Genomic DNA, 20,103 nt, shown 5'->3' with positions numbered 1-20,103 from the left:
GCTTATAATTCAATCCTTGGAAATCCCACCATTACCTTGATATAGCAGAGTGTTACTGTTTGGGTTTTGGAATTATGATGATGTTCTCATTGTATAATTGAACTATAAACAATGAAATGGTTGTCAGGTGAACAACTTGGTCTTGTGAGAGACAGGTCAACTTTGGGGCATAGAACTAGGGGTTATTTTTTGAATACCATTCCTCTAACTGAACAGACAATCACGTTGCAAGGTTTCATCCAGAAAGAAATCCAGTTTACTGAAGCCAAGAGTCCACCCTAGCACAGAATTGGCTGGATAATCTGCAGGTTTATTTTACAGCTCAGAAATGTGGAGAGTTCAGAGACAGCTCAGAGGACAGCAATGAAAATGAAGCAATATTTAGAAAAAATTACTCATCAGAAAAGGTTTAAAAACAGAATAGGTTTATTCTTTAGAAAAGATGACCCAGGGAACCTGATAATAGTCTTCAAACACGTTAAGGTTGGTTATGAATAGGACTGTGATTAATTGTTCTCCTTGTCCACTGGAGGTAGGACAATACTCATGGGGTTAATCTGCAGCACGGTAGATTTAGGCTAAATGTTAGGAAACATCTTTCTAAATGTAAGGATAATTTAGATCTGGAAAAGGCTTCCATGGGAGATTGTGAAATCCCCATCACTGGTGCCTTTTAAGAACACATTGGACATACACCCGTCAGGGATGAGGTAGGTGTCCTCCCCCCAGCAACAGTGAGCTTCCTGCCCTCTCCAAGCCTCTTCCACCCCCCATATTTCTGTGACTCAATCATCCTAATGCAGCAGAGATGATTTAAAATAAAATTCAGAAAGCTTATGTGCACATGATGGATTCTGAAAATAAAGCTTTTTTTCAGGTCATATTAGCAGCAAGGATTACTGTAAATGGAGCTCATTTGCATGACATATGCCATCTTCAGAATAAGAAACCAGCATTGACTAAATACTTTTACTAAATGGAAAATCAGAGTTGTCAAGGTCTGATGTGGGGATAAAGTGAGTTTGCCAGAGTTTGTCTCTCCTTTAGCTCTTCAGACATACCAGTGACAAACAGGACCCTCTCTGAGAAGGGCAAAACCTTGTAAGCCAAGGGAAGGTTGCACACAATGGAATCTTCCAAGACACTACCGGTGTATGTGTATCTGGGCCATGGTTCAAAGAAACTCTTATTTAATGTCATTTGCAGTGTCAAGAGGCTTAGCTAGCACCTTCGTCTTTCACCTTCTTAAACCTTGGTTCAGATCGCACGTGGGTTGTGAGTGAAACTAAGTGTATGGTCTCAGACTAGTCTCTGAAGCTCCCTTCAGCCCCCAAACTATGTGGGACAGCATACTAAAACATTTCTGGGAGGCTCACTCACTTGATGCCTTTTACTTGAACTTCTGAAGTTCATTTTTTATGCTGTGTTTTGACTGGGTTATTGTTTTTTTTCCCCATAAACTGTCCTTTTCTATTTTTGTTTTAAAAGCCACTTGTAGAAGCTTTTAGCCAAATATATCTGAAGCTTGTTCTGTACCTCTTACTCATATGAGATACCTAAAGTGGCGTGTCACATTGGTCAAACAAGGTATTATGATATGTAGTGAATGCCATACTTCAGGGTTGCACTGAATTCACCTATTTCCTGTATAAGGCAGACCTGGAAACTGTTCATTTTGGTTCTATTCAAAAGGGATCAATATACAAGTTTTCATTTATACCCTGATGTATTGCAGACCCTCGCATTCTTGTAAAACTTGAAGGTCAGACTTATCCAGCTTTTAACCTACCTTTCTCAACTTGTCACTAGCAATAAATAGAGGTATTACTTTAAGGAAAATAAATTAACAGTCTGAACTTCAGCTTGATAGTTGAAGCTGAACCTCTCCAGTATGGCACATGCTGGTCCAGCAACATCTGTGGTCCAGCATGAGTTTAATTAGCTGGTTGTCCACTAATTATGGGCATAGCAAAATTTCAAAAGTTTGCTTACAGCCACTAGTCCTGGCTCTCAGTGTTCTGTGCTGTTATTTAGCTCTAATTTACCCCTAAATGTTTTCTAAGAGACCAATAAGCAGAGGAAGTGTTGGTAATGTGCAAGACGATATTGACCTCCCATGGTTCAGCAAATTCTCTGGTTTGGCACCAGTGAGGTACCAATTATGCCATACTAGAGAGGTTCAACCTGTACCTATATACTTTATAATCACAAGACCAAATCCTGGCATGACTGATCCAGCTTTTAGAGGGGTTGAATTTTATGTTGTTTTCACCACATGGAAACTTTTCAGATTTTACCATAAAATCTGAAGTTTGTGTTGTTCATGTGAATGTTCAAAAAAAATGTAACTGGACGTTTAAGAGTAGGGAAGTATCCCTGTATGCCTGTCCAAAATTCTCCCTCTTAACTCCTTCCCAAAGTTCTGCAAGAAGCTTACTCTCTGTTACCTTCAACCCCAAAGATGGTTGCACTTCAGTGCTCAATTTTGTGCATCATTTGAGACGTGCTCAGGAACCCTTTGGTAAGAAATGGTATGCAGAGTAAATATAAAGCATTAGTTTGTTCTACCAATTATAGCGGCTCTTTGAAGGTCTCTGTACGGTCTGGTGGTTCCTTGTTCAGTTTTCCATTCTTCATCGTCTTTCCTAATTACCCCTATATATGTCTTGAAAACTTGTGTATTCCAAAGCACATTGTCTGGATGTGAGACATGAGTGATAACGGAAGATTTGAAGAGAAGAATATTAGTGTCTGAGAGGAGTTGTTATAGAAAGATCCTGAGAATACGATGGATGAAGAAGGTCACCAACAAGGAATTACATAGGAAGATATAGCCGAAAGAGAACCTACTGCCGAAGGTTATACAATGGAAGTTACAGCTATTTGGGCATATTTGCAAAATGAACGACGAATGAAAAGTCAAGACTCTGGCATTTGTCTGCTATAATGGATGGTTCAAACAGGACAGGCAGACCCCACAGAGAAGGAGTAGATGATACAGTAGATTGGTGTGGAGCTAGTCTACAGAAACTAAGCCACTCTTCACTGGATGGGGAAAGATGGAAGAAAACAGTGAGAAAGGCATCGGACACCAATGGGCACTGAGCCCAAGGTGGTTGTTGTTGATGATGATGATGATGCACCGTTGTGTGTTGAAACACTACTGCACAAGTTCCGTATTGAAACATTACTGCACAGATGATTAATTAGTTTAAACAGGCTCCTGAGAAAGGGACCATGTCCATGGTATGGCTGTGCTAATTGTTTGCCATTTTGTTATATTGCTGGAAGTCATTGCTGATTATGTATACATTTGATCTATGTTTAGCTACAATTGCTCTCATCATAAGTATAGTTTATAGCATCATTACACATTTATTAAAAGTGCTAATTGAAAAGGTATAACTTGGGCAGTGGCAATCACCACGCATACCCTCACAACTCCACATGGCTTCCCAACTCCCAAATGGATTTTATTAACAACTATTTGTTTATAATAGTGATCTAAACAGTAATCAGCTTCTGTTTCTTTAGACCACTCGAACAGCAACTGAGCCATGTCTAGCCCAAAACACTGGCAAATACTACTAAGCCCAGAACCTGAAAACACTTATCCAAGTTTATCTTTAAGCATTTGAGAAGTCCCACTGAAGTCAATGAGATTTGCTAGATCAGAGCCTGAAAAGGAGAGAGAATAAAACATCATGTGGAAATGTGAATAGTAACTATAAGGCTCACCACCAAAGGTCCATCAGCAGAAAGCACAGGTGTGGATCTGTCCCTATATCCCCTTTCATTTGTAGATTAAGATACATATATTGTATGTTCATTTAGATATTGCATGTTCATTTACCACAATTTTTATATATATATTCATGAACATACCCGGCCACCATGCTCACTGTTTAGAGTCAACAAAACAATCACTATAATGCCCCTGACCCTGGCAAGGCCCAAAATCTTTTGCCAATTGACATTCCATGCTCATCTGCCAAACCCCAAAACCAGACACAAGCAGGCTTTTCAGATTATTTGTCAAACTAATATGTTACTACCAATATTCTCTCTAATCTTTTCCATGCATGAGTGGATTTTTTTCCATCCAAGTGCAAAATAAACTTTTTCATGTGCACTAAGTAGAGTTACCATAAAGAAAAGCAGACACCCCTGAGAAGGAGTATATCTGTTTCAGAACCTACCGACACAAGTTGTATTAATGTGTTGAAGTATATCTAGTACATTAATACAACATGAGCTGGTACATACAGATACACTCCCTCTCTGTGGTGTCCTCTTTTTTGGAAGGTCAAATATGGTAACCCTAACACAGAGGCATGTGCAAATTTGCACCACCAATAGAAACAAAAATCCTGGCTGTAGGGGCTTTGCTAATCAGCTGGCCTGCATCCGAATCTCTCAAGTGGCCACACAAGTACACAGTTTACTGGGAAAACTGGTTATTACTGCTTTTAGCTCTTGTTGAAAGATAAAGGTATTGGAAACCACTCACTATTCAACCATATTACATGGAATTCTCAAAAAGCACTAGTGACTGTTAGCCAAGTCCAGATCAGCTCTACTACAAAAATACATTTCAGCTTGCTACTAACAAAACAAAGTCCATCACTGCATGCAGAGCCCTGTGCCCTATACACATCTGACTTAAAGTTTGAAAACAGTGCTACAGTGGAGCTATTCAGACCCAGGGCATAAAGATGAATTCTCCACACTATCTGGCTTCTAGAACAAAAAACAGCTTTCTTTAAAAAAATCCCATCTGGTGGTCTGGACCATCAAAGGCTCTAGATCAGTGGTATGCAACCCATGGGTCATGCCGGCTCTAGAGTTACATGCTTCTCTTTAAAGAGCCACTTGAGGCTCTGAGTGCTGCTGCCGCTGACTCCTCTTGAGGTTCCAGAGGCTGCCACCACTTAACCAGTGCCCACAGTTAAAACTAGATTTAATGTTTTGGTTAAAGCAGTGTCAGCCTCCAGAGCAGCAAGTGGAGTCAGCAGCAGCAGGGAGCCCCAGAAGAGGAAGCCAGGAGGGCAGGGAGTCACCCATTTGCTGCACGGGGGTCGGGGGGGGGGAAGGAGAGCTGGGGGGGGGCAGGGGTGGACAAGCCTGCACACTGAGAAGGAGTAGGTCGGGGGAGCTGTGGAGGTAGGTGGTGGCCATGGAGGTGCAGCACACGGAGCTCCTCATCTCAGGAAGGTAAATCCTGGGGGTGGGGGACTGAGGCTGATGGACGGTAAAGCTTGCGGATAGGGTGTGGATTTGTGGGATGGGGAGTAAAGCTTGAGGATAGGAGGGCAGATTTGGGGGCTGAGGCAGGTAAAGCCTGGAGATGGGGGTAACAACTTTCTAACTGGTACAAATAATTGTGTGTGTGTGCTGTTCTTAAAATAAGGGTTACAAAAGTACCGTTTGATGTTATTTATTAAGAACTGCCTTGTACTCATGTGAACTGCAGCTCTTAAAGTAGTGATTTTGTAAATGAATTTGAAAAAATGGCTCTTCTCACTATTTTGGAGGTCATGGTTGAAAAAAGGTTGTGTACACTGCTCTAGATTCGTTATGGTTTAGACCTGAACTTGAAGAGCACCTTATAATAACCCCAGACTCCTTAAGCTCTCTACCCCCAGGCACTAGGCCTGGGCTTGTTCCATTGGAGTTATCCAGTCTTAGACAGTGATTTGAAAATAATTAAAGCCTTTGTTTTGGAGGCCTGGTCACCTTTGAGAGTATGAGGAAAGTCAAATGTAACTTTTAGCAGATAAAGGATATGAGGGCCTACCATGCTTAACTATATTTCAGTCATATACCACCCTAAATATCTATTACAAGTTGGGTGCAACATTAGTTGGTCACTTAGATTGTACATGACAACAGAATTCATCCTAATATATGATGGATGGCTCACCTTTTGTCTATTTGTACAGGTGTATTCATGACTGATTTCAATTAGAGGGAGGTTCATCTTGGTTTGAACCTCAATTTTTATGCTCATCTAAACTGATATTAATTGCTTTGGTCTGGAAATCTCACACAACTAAATTTGTAATGGTCCTACGGTAAGAACAGTCTTGCTTCAAGTATTTGGTCTATTGGAAACTGACATAATAATAAATCATCGCAATAAATAATTTATAACAGCACCTGGAAGCATCAGTCAGGCCTGGGCTTCTGTGAGCTGTACAAACATATGAAAAACGGCAACTCTTGTATTGAAACTCTATATAATGTGAACATAAATTAATGTTTCAAAAGTTTTAATTTTTTCTCTAATAAAAGAGTTTTGAAATCTTGGTTAATTACCCCTTCATGCACTCATGCTTTTTGGTGGACTGCAGTGGATTGAGATGTTGATCAATGGATCTCATCTTCTATGATGTGGTAGATGAGCAACTAAACCAATCCTTGATTGGCACAGCCAGTTACATATGTTACAGAAAAATCTAACAAATACAGGTGCTCTACAATCTTTTCAGATCCTACACTTTTCCTGTAAGGCCTGTATACACATCTCATAGAGCTAGAAGGGACCTGGGGAAGTCACTGAGACCAGTCCCCTCTGAGCAGAGCCAACCACCATCCCTGACCATTTTTTTAAACCTATTTGCCCCAGGCCCCCTAAAGAGCCACATCAAGGATTGAGCTCACAACCCTGACTTTAGCAGGCCAATGCTCAAACCACTGAGCTAGAAGTTCCAGATCACTGGGAGATATGACACATGACTACATAGTGGCCTTTAAGATGTCTTTATAGCTCTTATATTGACCATGAATAGAGTGCTTACCAGGAGCAAGCTGGTCATAGAAGACCATCGTTGGTATCCATGTATCATCCATCCGCATAACATTACCAATCCAGTGACACTGTTCATAAGCATTGCGTCCATGCCCATGACATTACACAGCTTTAGAACCTCTGTTACAAATTTTGTCCACCAATTTCCATGGGCAGTCTTCCTCAGACAGCACATATGGAACTAATCAAGTTTCAAAACAGGGTGATGATAATATTATCCATAACTTTGTGCCATACAGCAGACTATTCAGGCCAACTGCCTTTATACTGCTACCTTGGTACAGAGTTTAATACCATGGTCATTCCATAGGCATTTGGTCAATTTTCCAAAGGCAGTGCTGGCTTTACCTAATCAAGCAGATACATGATCATCCACATTTATGGTCGAGGACAGTACACTTCTGAGGTAGTGGAACTTGTCCACAGCCTTAAGGATGGTGCTGCCAGCAATGATCACTGGAGTGCTGAGGCATAAGCTCTGTCTTCCTGAGGCTCACTGTAAGTCCAAAATGGCGAGCTGAAATAACAAAGGCTACCTCTGCACCTCCTGGGAATGTTGACAGCTGCTAAGCAATTTTATGTATGCCAATTGTGTACCTAAAATCAATCTTGCAACCATTGATTGGTCCCCATCCTCACTGCAGAATGTCAATGGGACTGCTCCTCCTGCTGACATTCCTTTATCCTGGTGGCTCACAAGGGGTTCCAGGTTCATTACTGATCCCGGAACGCACTGTTTCATGCATGCATGAAGCAGAGCCCTGCAAGATTGAACTTAAGCATTCAATCTTTCACAGCTAGTGTAGACCAAGCCAAAGTGACCAAAAAGCTCCTGTAAAGCCTTGACTGAATGAGCCAACAATGCACAGTCATCAGCAAACAGGAGGTCATGGATAGTTGTAGTTCATACTTTGGTGTGAGCCTGAAGTCTCCAGAGGCTGAAAATACTACCATCTGTTTGAACTGAATGGGCATGCCCATTGTGCAGTCCTTGAAAGCAACTAGGAGCATCATTGAAAGTAGATGCTCAACAGGAAAGAAGCAAGGACACATCCTTGCTTTATATCATTTGATATGTCAGAGGGTGCTGATGCCTCTCCATTGTTAAGGATGTGAGCTAGTATGTCATCATGAAAAGACCGAAAAGTAGTGATCATTTTTTTCAGGGCAGCCAACTCACCCAAATACTTCCAGAGCCTATTTTTCTGTTGACCATGTCGAATACCTTGATCAAGTTGATGAAAATCACACAGAGGTCCTGATGTTGTTCTCTGTATTTTTCTTCTATCTGTCTGGCTAAAATATCATGTTGGTAGTGCCTCAACCAACATGAAATCTGCACTGGCTTTCAGGAATGATGCCATTTTTGAACAATGTAGTGAAAGCCGGTTGTAAAGGATGTGAGCCAGAATCTTACCAGCTATAGAGAACAGAGATGCCCTGATGGTCATCACAGCATGCACGGCCACCTCAGGGCATCTCTGAAGTCCTTGGGGACTAGCTCCTCCCCCAGTTGTTGATAAACAAGTGAGACAGTACATCAGTTGGTCACCAGCACTTGTATGAATTTCTGATAGAACTGCATTACTATCAGGTGCCTTTCCAAATTTCGTCCGTATAACAGCTTTTTGTACCTCATCAAGAGTTGAATGAATCATTAGCATGACGAATCTCTTCAAGAACACTGCTGTCAAAAGCTGGGGTCTGGTTCAATACCATGGGCAAATGTTCAGCCCAGCAGTCAAGAATTTTTGCACTATATCTGTGATCAGAGTGAGGCTATCAGCAAAACACACTAGTGTAGAGCCAGCAATGCGTGGCTCATAGACCGCCTTCAGCCCAACACAGAATGCTTTAAAATCACGTCTAGCAGCTGCATCTTGAAGTATAACTGCTTTATATTTCCACCAGTCCTGTTTCATTTGCCAAAATTTGACTCATGACTCCCGGTTACCCTGAATATATACTGATTTCCTCAGGGCATTCTCTTGGTCTTTGATCCAGGCCAGGTGTGTCACATGCATCTTATCAAGAAGAGCTTGGGCATCTCTGTCCTTGTCATCAAACCAGACCTTGTGCTTGTATTTTTGGAAACCAAGGATTTCAACAGCAGTTCTGCACGTTGATTGTTTGATGTGAATCCAATCATTCTCAATCATCCTCATGATCTTTATGTGACAATGAACACACTATTACTGACATTTGTTTTTATTATTTTTTAAAAAAATTCCCAGGAATGTATCAGTATTTACAATAAAAATTTTAAAATGGATGAATACTTCACAATATTCTCTATAAAATGTGTGGGTTTCTTCTACTATACTGCATATTTTAACAGACAGGTCCTTGCATTTACCTTTAGATTAACATAAAACCATCTATGTAACGTAACACTGTATTTTCTTAGCATTATCAATATTTTCATGTATTAGAACGGTCTAAATTTCATGTGAAAAAAAAATCAGTAAAAACCAAAAAACAGACTTTGTAAAATCCCGGAATTATTCAGCAATATAAAAGCTGAAAATGGAAGGATTTAAGTATTTCTTAGAACAATTCATGCTTTCCCAAACTGCCTCCAATATGATTTGCATCTGCTACAGAAGTAGTTTGCAGCAGCCAGAAAAAAATCAGAACATATAATTTGCCTTGTTGTACTACTCCAATCAGTCATTTGACTGGTGAAAGACTTCAGATCACAATATAACATCTGGAACAAAACAATAATTGTTCTTAGAAAACTTGCATAGCTATAGCTGGCTTACAAAGAAAAGCAATTAATTAATATTTTCAGTAATATGAAAATCAAATACCAAAAAGATCAAAAGTACATTTTAAAGAGTCAGATATGGAAATGATTTCATCATGAGGGTGTGACACTGGCAAACCAGATGCCATCTCTTCCTGAGTCTCCAGCATCAGCTAAGAACTGACAAACTTTTAGCTGGAAACTAGACCAGTTCACCTTTATGTTAGTTTTGCTCAGAACTGGCACTAGTTACAAAAGAACACATCTAGGCTATGTTTACACTATCTCCTTCCTTTTGAAAGGGGCATGGTAATGAGCAAGGTCAGGAGATGCTAATGAGGCGCTGTCACGAATACACACTGCCTCATTAGCATAATGGTGGCCACGGCGATTCGGCTGCTTTCGAATCACACGCCACCCGTGTAGCATCTTCCGACCTTGCTCATTACCATTCCCCTTTTGAAAGGAAGGGGCTAGTATACACACGGCTTTAGTGTTTAGAAATGCTGGTTAACTGCTGCATATATTAATCTTACTTGTAATGTTTGTACTCCTTGCTATAAGAAAATATGTAAGCTTTGCTTAATACTTTTGAAGATGTTTGCTCTGGACTTATGGAACCAAGCATGAGAATCCCCCCCTCCTGGCCCATCCAAGAGGGCTGTCAAAATTTAAGTGATCCATTTTTAGAGAAAAGCTTTGTTAATTGCCCCATGCACACATGGATAAATATGTGGCAAATGCCTTATCCCATCACTCTGAACTCCAGAAAAAGGAAATAAAAATAGTGCTTGTGAAATTTTTTCCCCTCTTTAACATTTGAACTCTCACATGGCTGGAGACACCAAACTGAAGTCAGAGCATATCAAGAGATTGCCTCATGCGTCTGCCCTGAAAGACTCTTCAAATCAACAGATCACTACAACTCTATCACTCTTGGGATTTAGACTATAATGTATGTTTGCTCTCTTTAACCTGCAAATAACTCTCATTTTACGTTCTCAGTTAATAATTCTTCAGATACTTTCTTAAAGCATTGGTTCCAGGTGTTTTCTTTGCTGTAGGATTCGGGATACTAGGTTTTTGGTGTAATCGATTATCACTAAGTACAGCTCTCTGGATGGCAAGATAGACTTAAACTGGACTGGAACTAAGGGAACTGTCTGTGACTCACTAGTAAAACTGTTTTAGGGATCCAGAAGTTCACGATTATTACTGGCTTGGTAAAATCCACTTATAGAACATATCACAAATTAGAATTCTCTTCCTGAGTGACCAGATAGCAAGTATGAAAAATCAGGATAGAGTAGCAGGCAGCTATATAAGACAGAGCCATGAATATCAGGACAATTTATATAAAATCAGGACATCTGGTCACTCTACTCTGCCTTTCAGTCAGCACTTAGTGGGACCATAATTAGGCAACTGTTTCAGTAATTAAGAAAGTATGAATGGCTAAGCCACTCTGATCTCAGATTTGAAATGAATTCAGCTGAAGACTCTTGGGGAGGAAAGGGTTAAGTTTCAAACCTGAGCTCACAAGATTGACTGGCATATTCCAGAAGCAAAATTTACAACTTACAAGCATAATTTACAACACAATTTACAACTCTTGAGACCCCTCGGCTACAACCAGGATAGAAAAAAAGAGCACTCTGATTTTTCATAAATGATACATTTATTCAGAAAGCGAAGTTTGATTGTTCCTCCTTCTCTACGAAATATGGTATCAAAGAAATATCTTAGCCATGATTCAGTTACTAGGCAAGAGAATTCATAGTAGCTTAATTATCTAACCCCCCATGGCCTCAGATCCCCCTTCCTTTTGTATTACTTTTTCTATAGACCCCATTAAAATCACTGGAACTAACATGCTCATCTGAGGAGGGCTAAAGTTTACTAGGACAAGGTGACATCACCACTCTTATGCCCCTTTGTAGGTCAATCATTCACTTTTCAGAGAGAATTTTCAGACACTCCATTCAGAGCTGGAGCTGAATGAAGGACAGAGTGCCTTTAAGAAGGGGCCAAAAACACAACCTGGCAAGCAGTGTGCCTTGCACCCAAGAAAAAGTTATCTGATCATTATAATACCCAGTTATAGCTATTTTCTATACAAATAACAGATGATTCATTGATATATAAACACAATAACGGCATACAAGTCAATGTGGTGCTTTTCCCTTGCCCTCCTTTTTCTGCAACATAGCTTTCTTGCAGCTAAGACAAGACATTGGAGGCTGGAAAGAATTTACAATCTGCACAAAGAGCTATTATTTTCTCAAGACAAGTGACAAGAAAGATTTTCTCATTGATCTACGAAGCAACCATCTTAAAAGTGAAGCCATTTCTTCTCCCCCATGCCAGCTTCACAAGCGGCCTCGTTCACCCTTACTTAGTGAGTTCAGAGGAAACCCATCTGATTCAGCACTTGGCCCTGATTTTCAGTTTACTTCACCATTAATGGAATTTTGCTGTCTGTGAGTTAATTTTAAGTAAAGGGAGGGCACCTTTAATTCGAAGAATACATTTGTATTAAAAATATTGTAAGTGGAGAGACAAACTGACTCTTTAAAAATCTGCCCTCTGGGAAACAACCCTCCACTCCCCAGACTAGCTCTAAGGAGTCGCTTCTCACAGAGAGTCGTAGAACACGAGAGACCTCAAGAGGTCATCAAGTATATTCCCCTGTCCTCATGGCAGGGCCAAGTACCATCTAAACCAGGGGTCTGTAACCTGCGACTCTGAAGCCACATGTGTCTCTTTAAGAACTTCTTTGTGGTGCCCGATGCTATAATTGCAAAGTTTAAAAAAAAAAAAAAACAACTCCTGGTTATTTTTGATGAATTGTGACATCTAGAAGCGCAACAATAAGCCCAACTCACATCTAAATAGCAAATGAAATGTGACCTTGAAATGTTCAATAATTCCCCTTTAATATGTGCAGTACATTGTGCAATATGATACTGCATCTGTGTTTTGATTATGTTCCTAATAAAGTCTTGATTTTGAAAAGGAGAAGGAAGCTTGCGTCATTCCTGCTGTGAAGGGCAACCCACATTTTAAGAAAGAAAACTGAAATTAAATGTGAAGTAAAATTGACATAATTGAAGTGGGCTTGGGAGTGAAAGGAAGATAGTGTTACAAACATACACGTGTAAAGTGTGAGGAAATAGATTATGTAAAAAGTTTGTGGACATCTTGCAGTAAACATGTATCACATTACAAATAATTGTGTATGCGCTGTTTTTAAAATAGGGGTTGCAAAAAGTACAGTTTGAAGTTAATTAGGACCATCTCACATTCACACGCATTGTGGCTCTTGAATTATTGATGTTTTTTACTGAATTTAAAAAAATGGCTCTTCTTGCTATTTTGGTTGCCAGCCCCTCATCCAGACAATCCCTGATAGATGTCAATCTATCCGCTCTTCAATCTCTCCAGTGAAGGACATTCCACAACCTCCCTAGGCAATTTATTCCAGTGTTTAACCACCCTGACAGTTCAGAAGTGTTTCCTAATGTTCAACTTATACCTCCCTTGCTGCTGTTTAAATTCATTGCTTCTGGTCAAATCCTCAGAGGCCAAGGAGAACAATTTTTCTCCCTCCTCCTTGTAACCCTCTTTTAGGTACTTGAACACTGCTATCATGTCCTCTTCTCAGTCTTCTCTTTTCTACACTAAACAAGTCCAGTTTCAGTCCTCCCTCATAGCTCATGTTCTCTACACCTTTAATCATTCTTGTTGCTCTTCTCTGAACCTTCTCCAATTTCTCCATATCTTTCTTAAAATGTGGTGCCCAGAATGGGACACAATGCTGCAATTGAGGCCTAATCAGTGCAGAGTAGAGCAGAAGAATTACTTCTCACATCTTGCCCACTCCTGCTAATGCATCCCAGGATCATGTTTGCCCCCTCCCCACCTTTTTTTTTTGGCAACAGTATCACATTGTTGACTCATATTTATCTAGTGGCCCCCTATCCCATTCTGCAACATTCCTTCCTAGACAGTTGCTTCCTAGTCTCTATGTGTGAAACTGATTACTCCTTCCCAAGTGGAGTACTTTGCATTTCTCCATATTAAACTTCATCCTCTCTGCTGATGGGGAGGAGACACGAGACAGATCCACCTCCAGGTGCCTGTCCCTGAAGCAGGACACTGCCTGGGACTGGGCAGCAGCCTGAGGTTCCTGCAGCTGAGTGTGGATAGGTGAGGCAGAGCTTTTTCAGCTGTGCAGAGAGAGCACAAGTGTTGTCCCTCACAAGCCAGTCAGGACTAACAGCGAGGAGTCACTAGCGGAGGGGCCCACTTCAACAACTTGGAACCTCCTGCAGTTGCAGAAAGCTCTGTGGTTGCACAATCCAACTCTGAAGGCAGCAGAGAAATGAGAGTGGCAAGCCCATAACCTCCCTACCCCCACAGTCTCCTTTTGGCCCAAGATCCTATGGTTACAATAACATGAAATTTCAGGTTTAAACAGGTAAAAACATGAAATGTACTAACTTTTGAATCCCACGGCTGTGAAATTGTCCATAATGGACCACAGATTTGGTAGGGCCATATACATAACTGCAGACACAGTGCAGCTATATTTGAGATCCACATGGGTCCCCCAACACGCTACTCTTTTTGCTGTGCTGTTCTTCTACTGCTTTTCCCTATGGAGAGCTGAAGTGACCCCTTTAGAGTGCTGACACTTTGTGCAGGCCAATAGAGGGTTAAGAAAGTTCCATCAAAAGTGAACAGATATGGAGCCACGCAATTTCATTGCTGTTACCTTTCACTTTGTAGTTTCTTGGTGCCTTTGTGCTTTTCTGATTTGGGGCTGTGGTAACAGGGTCCAAAAGTGAGCCTAAGCTACAGGCACCCAACCCAAACTGCCCATAATCTTCTACAGCCCTGCTGGCCTCGACGCCCCACCCCCACCCCTAGTCACTGGCCTCTGGTACTGTGTGGGCTTTGTAAGATAGCCTGTTGCTGTCTTATTCAATTCCAGCAGGAGGGAAGTCTTCCCTAAGCTTGATTCATGGTTCTTTTATGCTGCTGGATCCCAAGGGGGGAAAATCCTTAAGATTATTGGGTTTCTGTTTCTTTTCGTCATTTGTTTGTTATTCTTGTTTTTGTTTTTTGGGGTGTTTTTTTTTTCCAGCAGTGAATTCTAGGGAACACACATAAGGGATTCAACCTTTTCAAAGCTGACAGCATCTGTATTATTTTGCACATTTTCTGCCATTCCTGCAATTACAGCGAAATGCCTTTGAACTAAAGCTGAGCCCATGGGATATTATACATGTAACTGTCCATTTTTCCTGTGTGTACCTTTTCAATCATGCATGAACATGTACAGACACAGCTACACATGCACCACCTACCCCAGATTCCTTACATACCCAAACCTCACATTAACTTCTAATGGGAGTTTTGCAAGTGCAAGGAATATAGAGACGAGGCCTTTGGGTGAAAGAAAGGAAAAAAGAAATCTCCATTTCATTAGAAAAATACCACTAGCACCAAAGCAAATACTTCATAAGATGAGAACAAAAAGCAGTCAAGTAGCACTTTAAAGACTAGCAAAATAGTTTAAAGAATAGCAAAACAAACTATTTTGCTAGTCTTTAAAATGCTACCTGACTGCTTTTTGTTTTGATAGCGTATAGACTAGCACGGCTCCCTCTCTGTTACTATTCGTAAGTTGAAATTACTGTCTATATTTAAAGTGAGGGACAAGAAACGTGCTCATATTAATTAGGTGGACTATAGGTGGATTTGTTGGATCGATTTTTTTAAGGTAGAGTAATGGACACTTAAATATTAGCCAGAGCAATAGCAAGATCATATCTCCCCTGGGGAAACCTGTGGCTCAGGTCCTAAAAGGAAGCAAATCTTGTGCTTTTTCCAAATTCTTTCATGGAAGAAGGAAGGTAGGACTTGGGGATCCCTGGGATCCAGGCAGATCTCCAGGTCATTTATGCAAAAGGCCCCATGCATTTACTCTTGTGCTCTACCACAACCTCATTACTTTCCAACCCTATTGACATATGGCCCAATAACTACCCTCTCTCAAGTGTGCGTATATGCTGACAGAGCACTGTGGAAAAAAAATGAATGTAGTCTTATGCATTCCTGTTTTGGGTATACGTACTGCTTGGGTACAGAAAGGGAAATAGTTTGGTCTTTTGAATTCCTATCCCTACTCCACTTCCTACCTTTCCCCACATGAGGATCCCTGGATCCACAGAGGGGCCTCTGTATGATGGAGGAAGAAAAGGGAAAACAGTGCCAATGGCTGCTGTCTCCCCAGCCCACTTGGAAGCAAAGGAATGAGTCTCCTCGGTGTCTGTGTGAATGATTAGGCTGAATCACAGACTTGAAATACAAGACCATAAGGCAACTGTATTAAAAAAAAAAAAAAAAAAAGGCAGCTCTTCTGAATTTCAGTAAAGAATTCATGCAGAGAAAGCCTTCATGCCTCAGTGAGCTCAAGGCCACTTCCTCATTTGCAGGGTAAATTCCATAGGCATCTATCAGCTCTCTCACATGCTCCTGACAGAGCTTGCACAGACAGAGTCTTATTCTGGAACCTGCCTGAATAGCATAGCTAATAAAGGCACATATCTATCTGAGTCCAGATAAAAATTAAGCTTAATGCTGAACACACAGAGCAAACAAGTTAGAACGTTAGACATTTAATACAGAGGGATTCACAAAATTATACATTCCTAGCTCTTGAGCATTCGTCTAAAACCAAGTGTTTTAAATAGCAAGATAGGCCACATAACCCAGAACTCACCTCTGCAGGAAATGCCTTGGCTATCGATGACTTGTTTGCAGACACTACAGTCTTTTGGTTTTTTAAAGGTCTTGTTTTTGAAAGTGTGAAAACTTGAAGTACGGCTGTCAGGCTGGAATAGAAGAGAGCATGTCAGAGCTCTTGTCAACTTTTGAATATTACCCTTTAAATGTAATAAAATAAATGAAATGTACAAATAGCCAGAACAGTCACCACTTATTGTTTTTTAATTATTCAACAACACTCAGTCTCCCAAATGCTGCATTACTGATACTGCATGGTGCAATATTTTGAATCTTTGCTGTAGAATTCTTTATTAATTTTATAAGAGAGCACTAAAAGGTAATTATAGCAAGATTAAGTGTCTATCTACAAACCTCATGCTTTCTCTACCTGAAGAAGCCCCACAAGTTTAATTTAAATTGATTTTAAGTTGATTTATATAATGGAAGTAGAGTATAACCTTTATTATCCAGAATCCCCAGGGAACCAGAGATTCCAGTTAATAAAATGTGCTGGTTACTCATGCTGGGATCAGCATCTGGCCCCACTCTGCCTTTCCCCACCCCCACCCCCCACTCCTACAGCCAGACAGTAAGCATCCTGTCCTGCTTCACTGGGCCCAGATAGACAATTGGACCCATGGCATGCTGGCTACCCAGATGTGCCATTTATCTGGGTGCCAGATAACCAAGCATTTATTGTAACGCCATATTGTCTACTTAACTGATTGTTAAAAAAATTGTTGGGATATTCTTACTTCAGAATCAAAATTTAAGCATGCTTGGTTTAAACCAAAACAATAGTGTGTAGATGAGGTGTCAGCAACATTTCCAAGGAGGAGTGCTGAAATTTGATCTCTACGCCCAGTCCGTGTGCTGGTGATACTTTTTAAAGTCACTAATAGTCCTACTTACAACAGCTTCATTAACAAATAAATTAAGTTTAGGTGTCAGTGGGTAGGATTAGCTGGTCTTTTGTTAATCCATAGGCAGTACGGCTTTGAGCAAGCTCCTGACTGCCTGGGGGAGGAACGCGGCTGAGTTCCCCCTTTGCACGCCGATGAAAATGGGCTCACGTACCACTCTTGACATGAATACCGGGGGTTGCTGACCCATGGTGTAGACAGTCTTTTGTACCATTTTAAAAATAGCCACTGAATATCACACTTAAATTAAAGAAGTATAACTTTCTTGTGTAGGCAAGCCCTTAAACCTTGGATCACTCCCATGATTAATGAAATAATGTATTTAAACAAAAACTAACACAAAAATAAATAGGACCTCTTATAATGAGGGAAGGGAAAAGAGAAGACAACCCCATTAAGTCCACTGGGAACTTCAATATGCAGCCTGGGAAGTACAAAGATAAAGTAGGGAAGGGTCACTGATATCCTGAAATAGAAAGATAGACAGACAGCTAGTTTCTCTCCAAAAGCCTAATATTCATCTCTTAATTATCTTAACCCCCTTTTAAAATTTAATAATGGAAAATTATCTTTCTGCCTCTTCTTCTGCAATACTGGATATTTTCATAAACCAAGGAAGACTGCTCCACAAATGAGCAGGTAAAAATTCTGCACCTCCCTCAAACAAACAAACATGCCCACCACAGAAAAGCACAGCAAAGATAATAACGCCATGCTGGCTGCAAAAGAGCATGCTTGTGGACTGACACCCTACTTAGAAATCAGAAACAAAATATGTTACATATTTAAAGAAGGAATAGAGGGATGCTGCCTTGAACAATGGAAATCTCAAGCGTGTTTCTATAAGCTCCAAATTTATCTTCCCCTTCGTGCATAAATTTATTACTCTCCTTAGCTAGTAGAACACAGCGGCCCTGTTTGCTCTTGAGCTATTGTACCGCACTACCGCTGCGCAATGTACCTACCTGGAGGCTTGTCCCCATAGGTTGGTGCTTACAAGAATACTTTACAATCCCCAGAAGGACGCAAACTTTAAAATGTGAGAGACCTCATGGGGTAATGGACAAAATGTGGGTTTCGTTTATGGTTCTGAAATGGTTTACTCCTTGTGTGACTTTGCACCTTGTTTTCCCCATCTGTAAAATGAAGATCATGGCATTTTATCTTTCTCTTTTTCTGTGGTTAGTTGCCATTTACACGTAAAAGGTGCCAGTGTGTGAATGTCGTTCTTTACAGTTGAAAGGCACTCTCACAGTGGAAGTTTTCTGTACTATTTCCTAAAGACAGATGGTGGATTTTGCAGATCTCTCCTGGCAGTTTGCTCCACAACCTGATCCCCTCCACCAAGAATGTTCTATCTCCTGTGCTGTGCTTTTCTGTGGTGGGCATGTTTGTTTAATGATGAGGGAGTTGCAGAATTTTTACCTGCTCATTTGTGGAGCAGTCTTCCTTGGTTTATGAAAATACCCAGTATTGCAGAATGTGCTTCACCCTGAGCTTAGTGATCTTCATTGTCCCGGAGAAGTGGTTCCCAACCTTTTCACTAGTGCAGGAGTCCAATCACCTCCCCTCAAACCATTCACGGACTGCATCAAAGCCAATTCTATCTGCCATGTGCATTTCATTAAATTAAAAAGTAAACTACAACATAGATTTTCAGACAGCAATTAATAACATTATTGGGAGATAACAGAGAGGTAGCCATGTTAGTCTGTACTCCAACTGAGTCTGTATTGGAAATTAAATTAAGTGAGTCTGTCCCACAAAAGCTCATCACCGAATAAATCATCTTGTTAGTCTTTAGAGTGCGACATTTCTGCTGCTTTGTATTACTGGAAGATATTTAATTTAACAATAATAATAGATTGTAACTTTGCAATGTATTTATGATCATTTTCATTTATCTTTTATTTTTTCATGGACCCCCCTACAATACCCTTGTGGACCCGCAGGGGTCCAGGGACCGCAGGTTGGGAACAGTGTCGCAGACGAATACGGTTGTTGCTGTTGTTTATGGAGCAAAAGTCCATCTTTAACTTGACTAGGGCTCAATCCACTAATAAATTAATCATATCTTATTTGGAAAGTAAAAATTAAATATGGCGTGGGGTTCTTTTGCTTTTGTTCTTTGTTTGTTTGTTTTTTCTGCAGGGGCCAGGGAGATCTGGAAATAATTTTTGGTCCATATTCTCCACCACAGTAAAGGAAGGGCACACACTGTTTTGCTTTGTTTTGTTTTTTCACTTATTTGTTCAGCTTCTCAGTTTTATGTCTATTCTACAGTTGCCTCTCCCAAGAATTCCTTTAACAATTCCCTCAGATGGAGAAATAAACGTTTGTCCATGTGTTATCAGAACATAACACTTCCATTGTGAAAGGCAAGAGAGCCTGGATCAGGTTTCTTTTGTTCTCACCTGGAAGAGTTTTCTTAGCTCTCCAATAAGGATACTGCCCAGAGGAGAACTCAAGGAGGCAGCAAAAATACTTCCACTTTCATAAGTCTCAGAGCTGGAATCTAAATTGCAATTCATTTTTAAGAGTCAAAATGGGAAGAGTGTGCAGTGCCAACAGTTACAGATTGATTACTTACCTCAGGGACAGGCTATAATTAGTGATGGTCTTGATTGCTGGCCTTGTGCAATTTCTCTATTTTTCAAAAAGCTCCCCCTCGCTCAATCTCTCTTTTTAAACCACACAAGGACACACACTGAGCCACAAATCCAACAGAGCCACACTGGAGTTATTCTGGATTTGCACCAGACTAACTGAGAGCAAAATCTAGGTCTCAGTGTGGAAATTCAGAAGCATATCCTCAGCTATGCTGC

General features: G+C 40.6%; 1 protein-coding gene across 4 annotated transcripts in view; it reads right to left on the bottom strand.

Moving 5' to 3' along the window:
- TNS3 (tensin 3) overlaps positions 1-20,103 on the bottom strand; it is a 376,357-nt gene that overhangs the window by 266,576 nt on the left and 89,678 nt on the right. For all 4 annotated transcript variants that reach the window (XM_074988033.1, XM_074988034.1, XM_074988039.1 and 1 more), the window contains one exon: positions 16,351-16,462. In XM_074988033.1, coding sequence (XP_074844134.1) covers positions 16,351-16,462 — 112 coding nt within the window. The remainder of the gene's footprint in view (positions 1-16,350; positions 16,463-20,103) is intronic.

Source organism: Carettochelys insculpta, chromosome 2, assembly GCF_033958435.1.
Source record: "Carettochelys insculpta isolate YL-2023 chromosome 2, ASM3395843v1, whole genome shotgun sequence".
NCBI lineage: Eukaryota > Metazoa > Chordata > Testudines > Carettochelyidae > Carettochelys > Carettochelys insculpta.
This window is presented reverse-complemented; position numbering and strand designations above follow the sequence as displayed.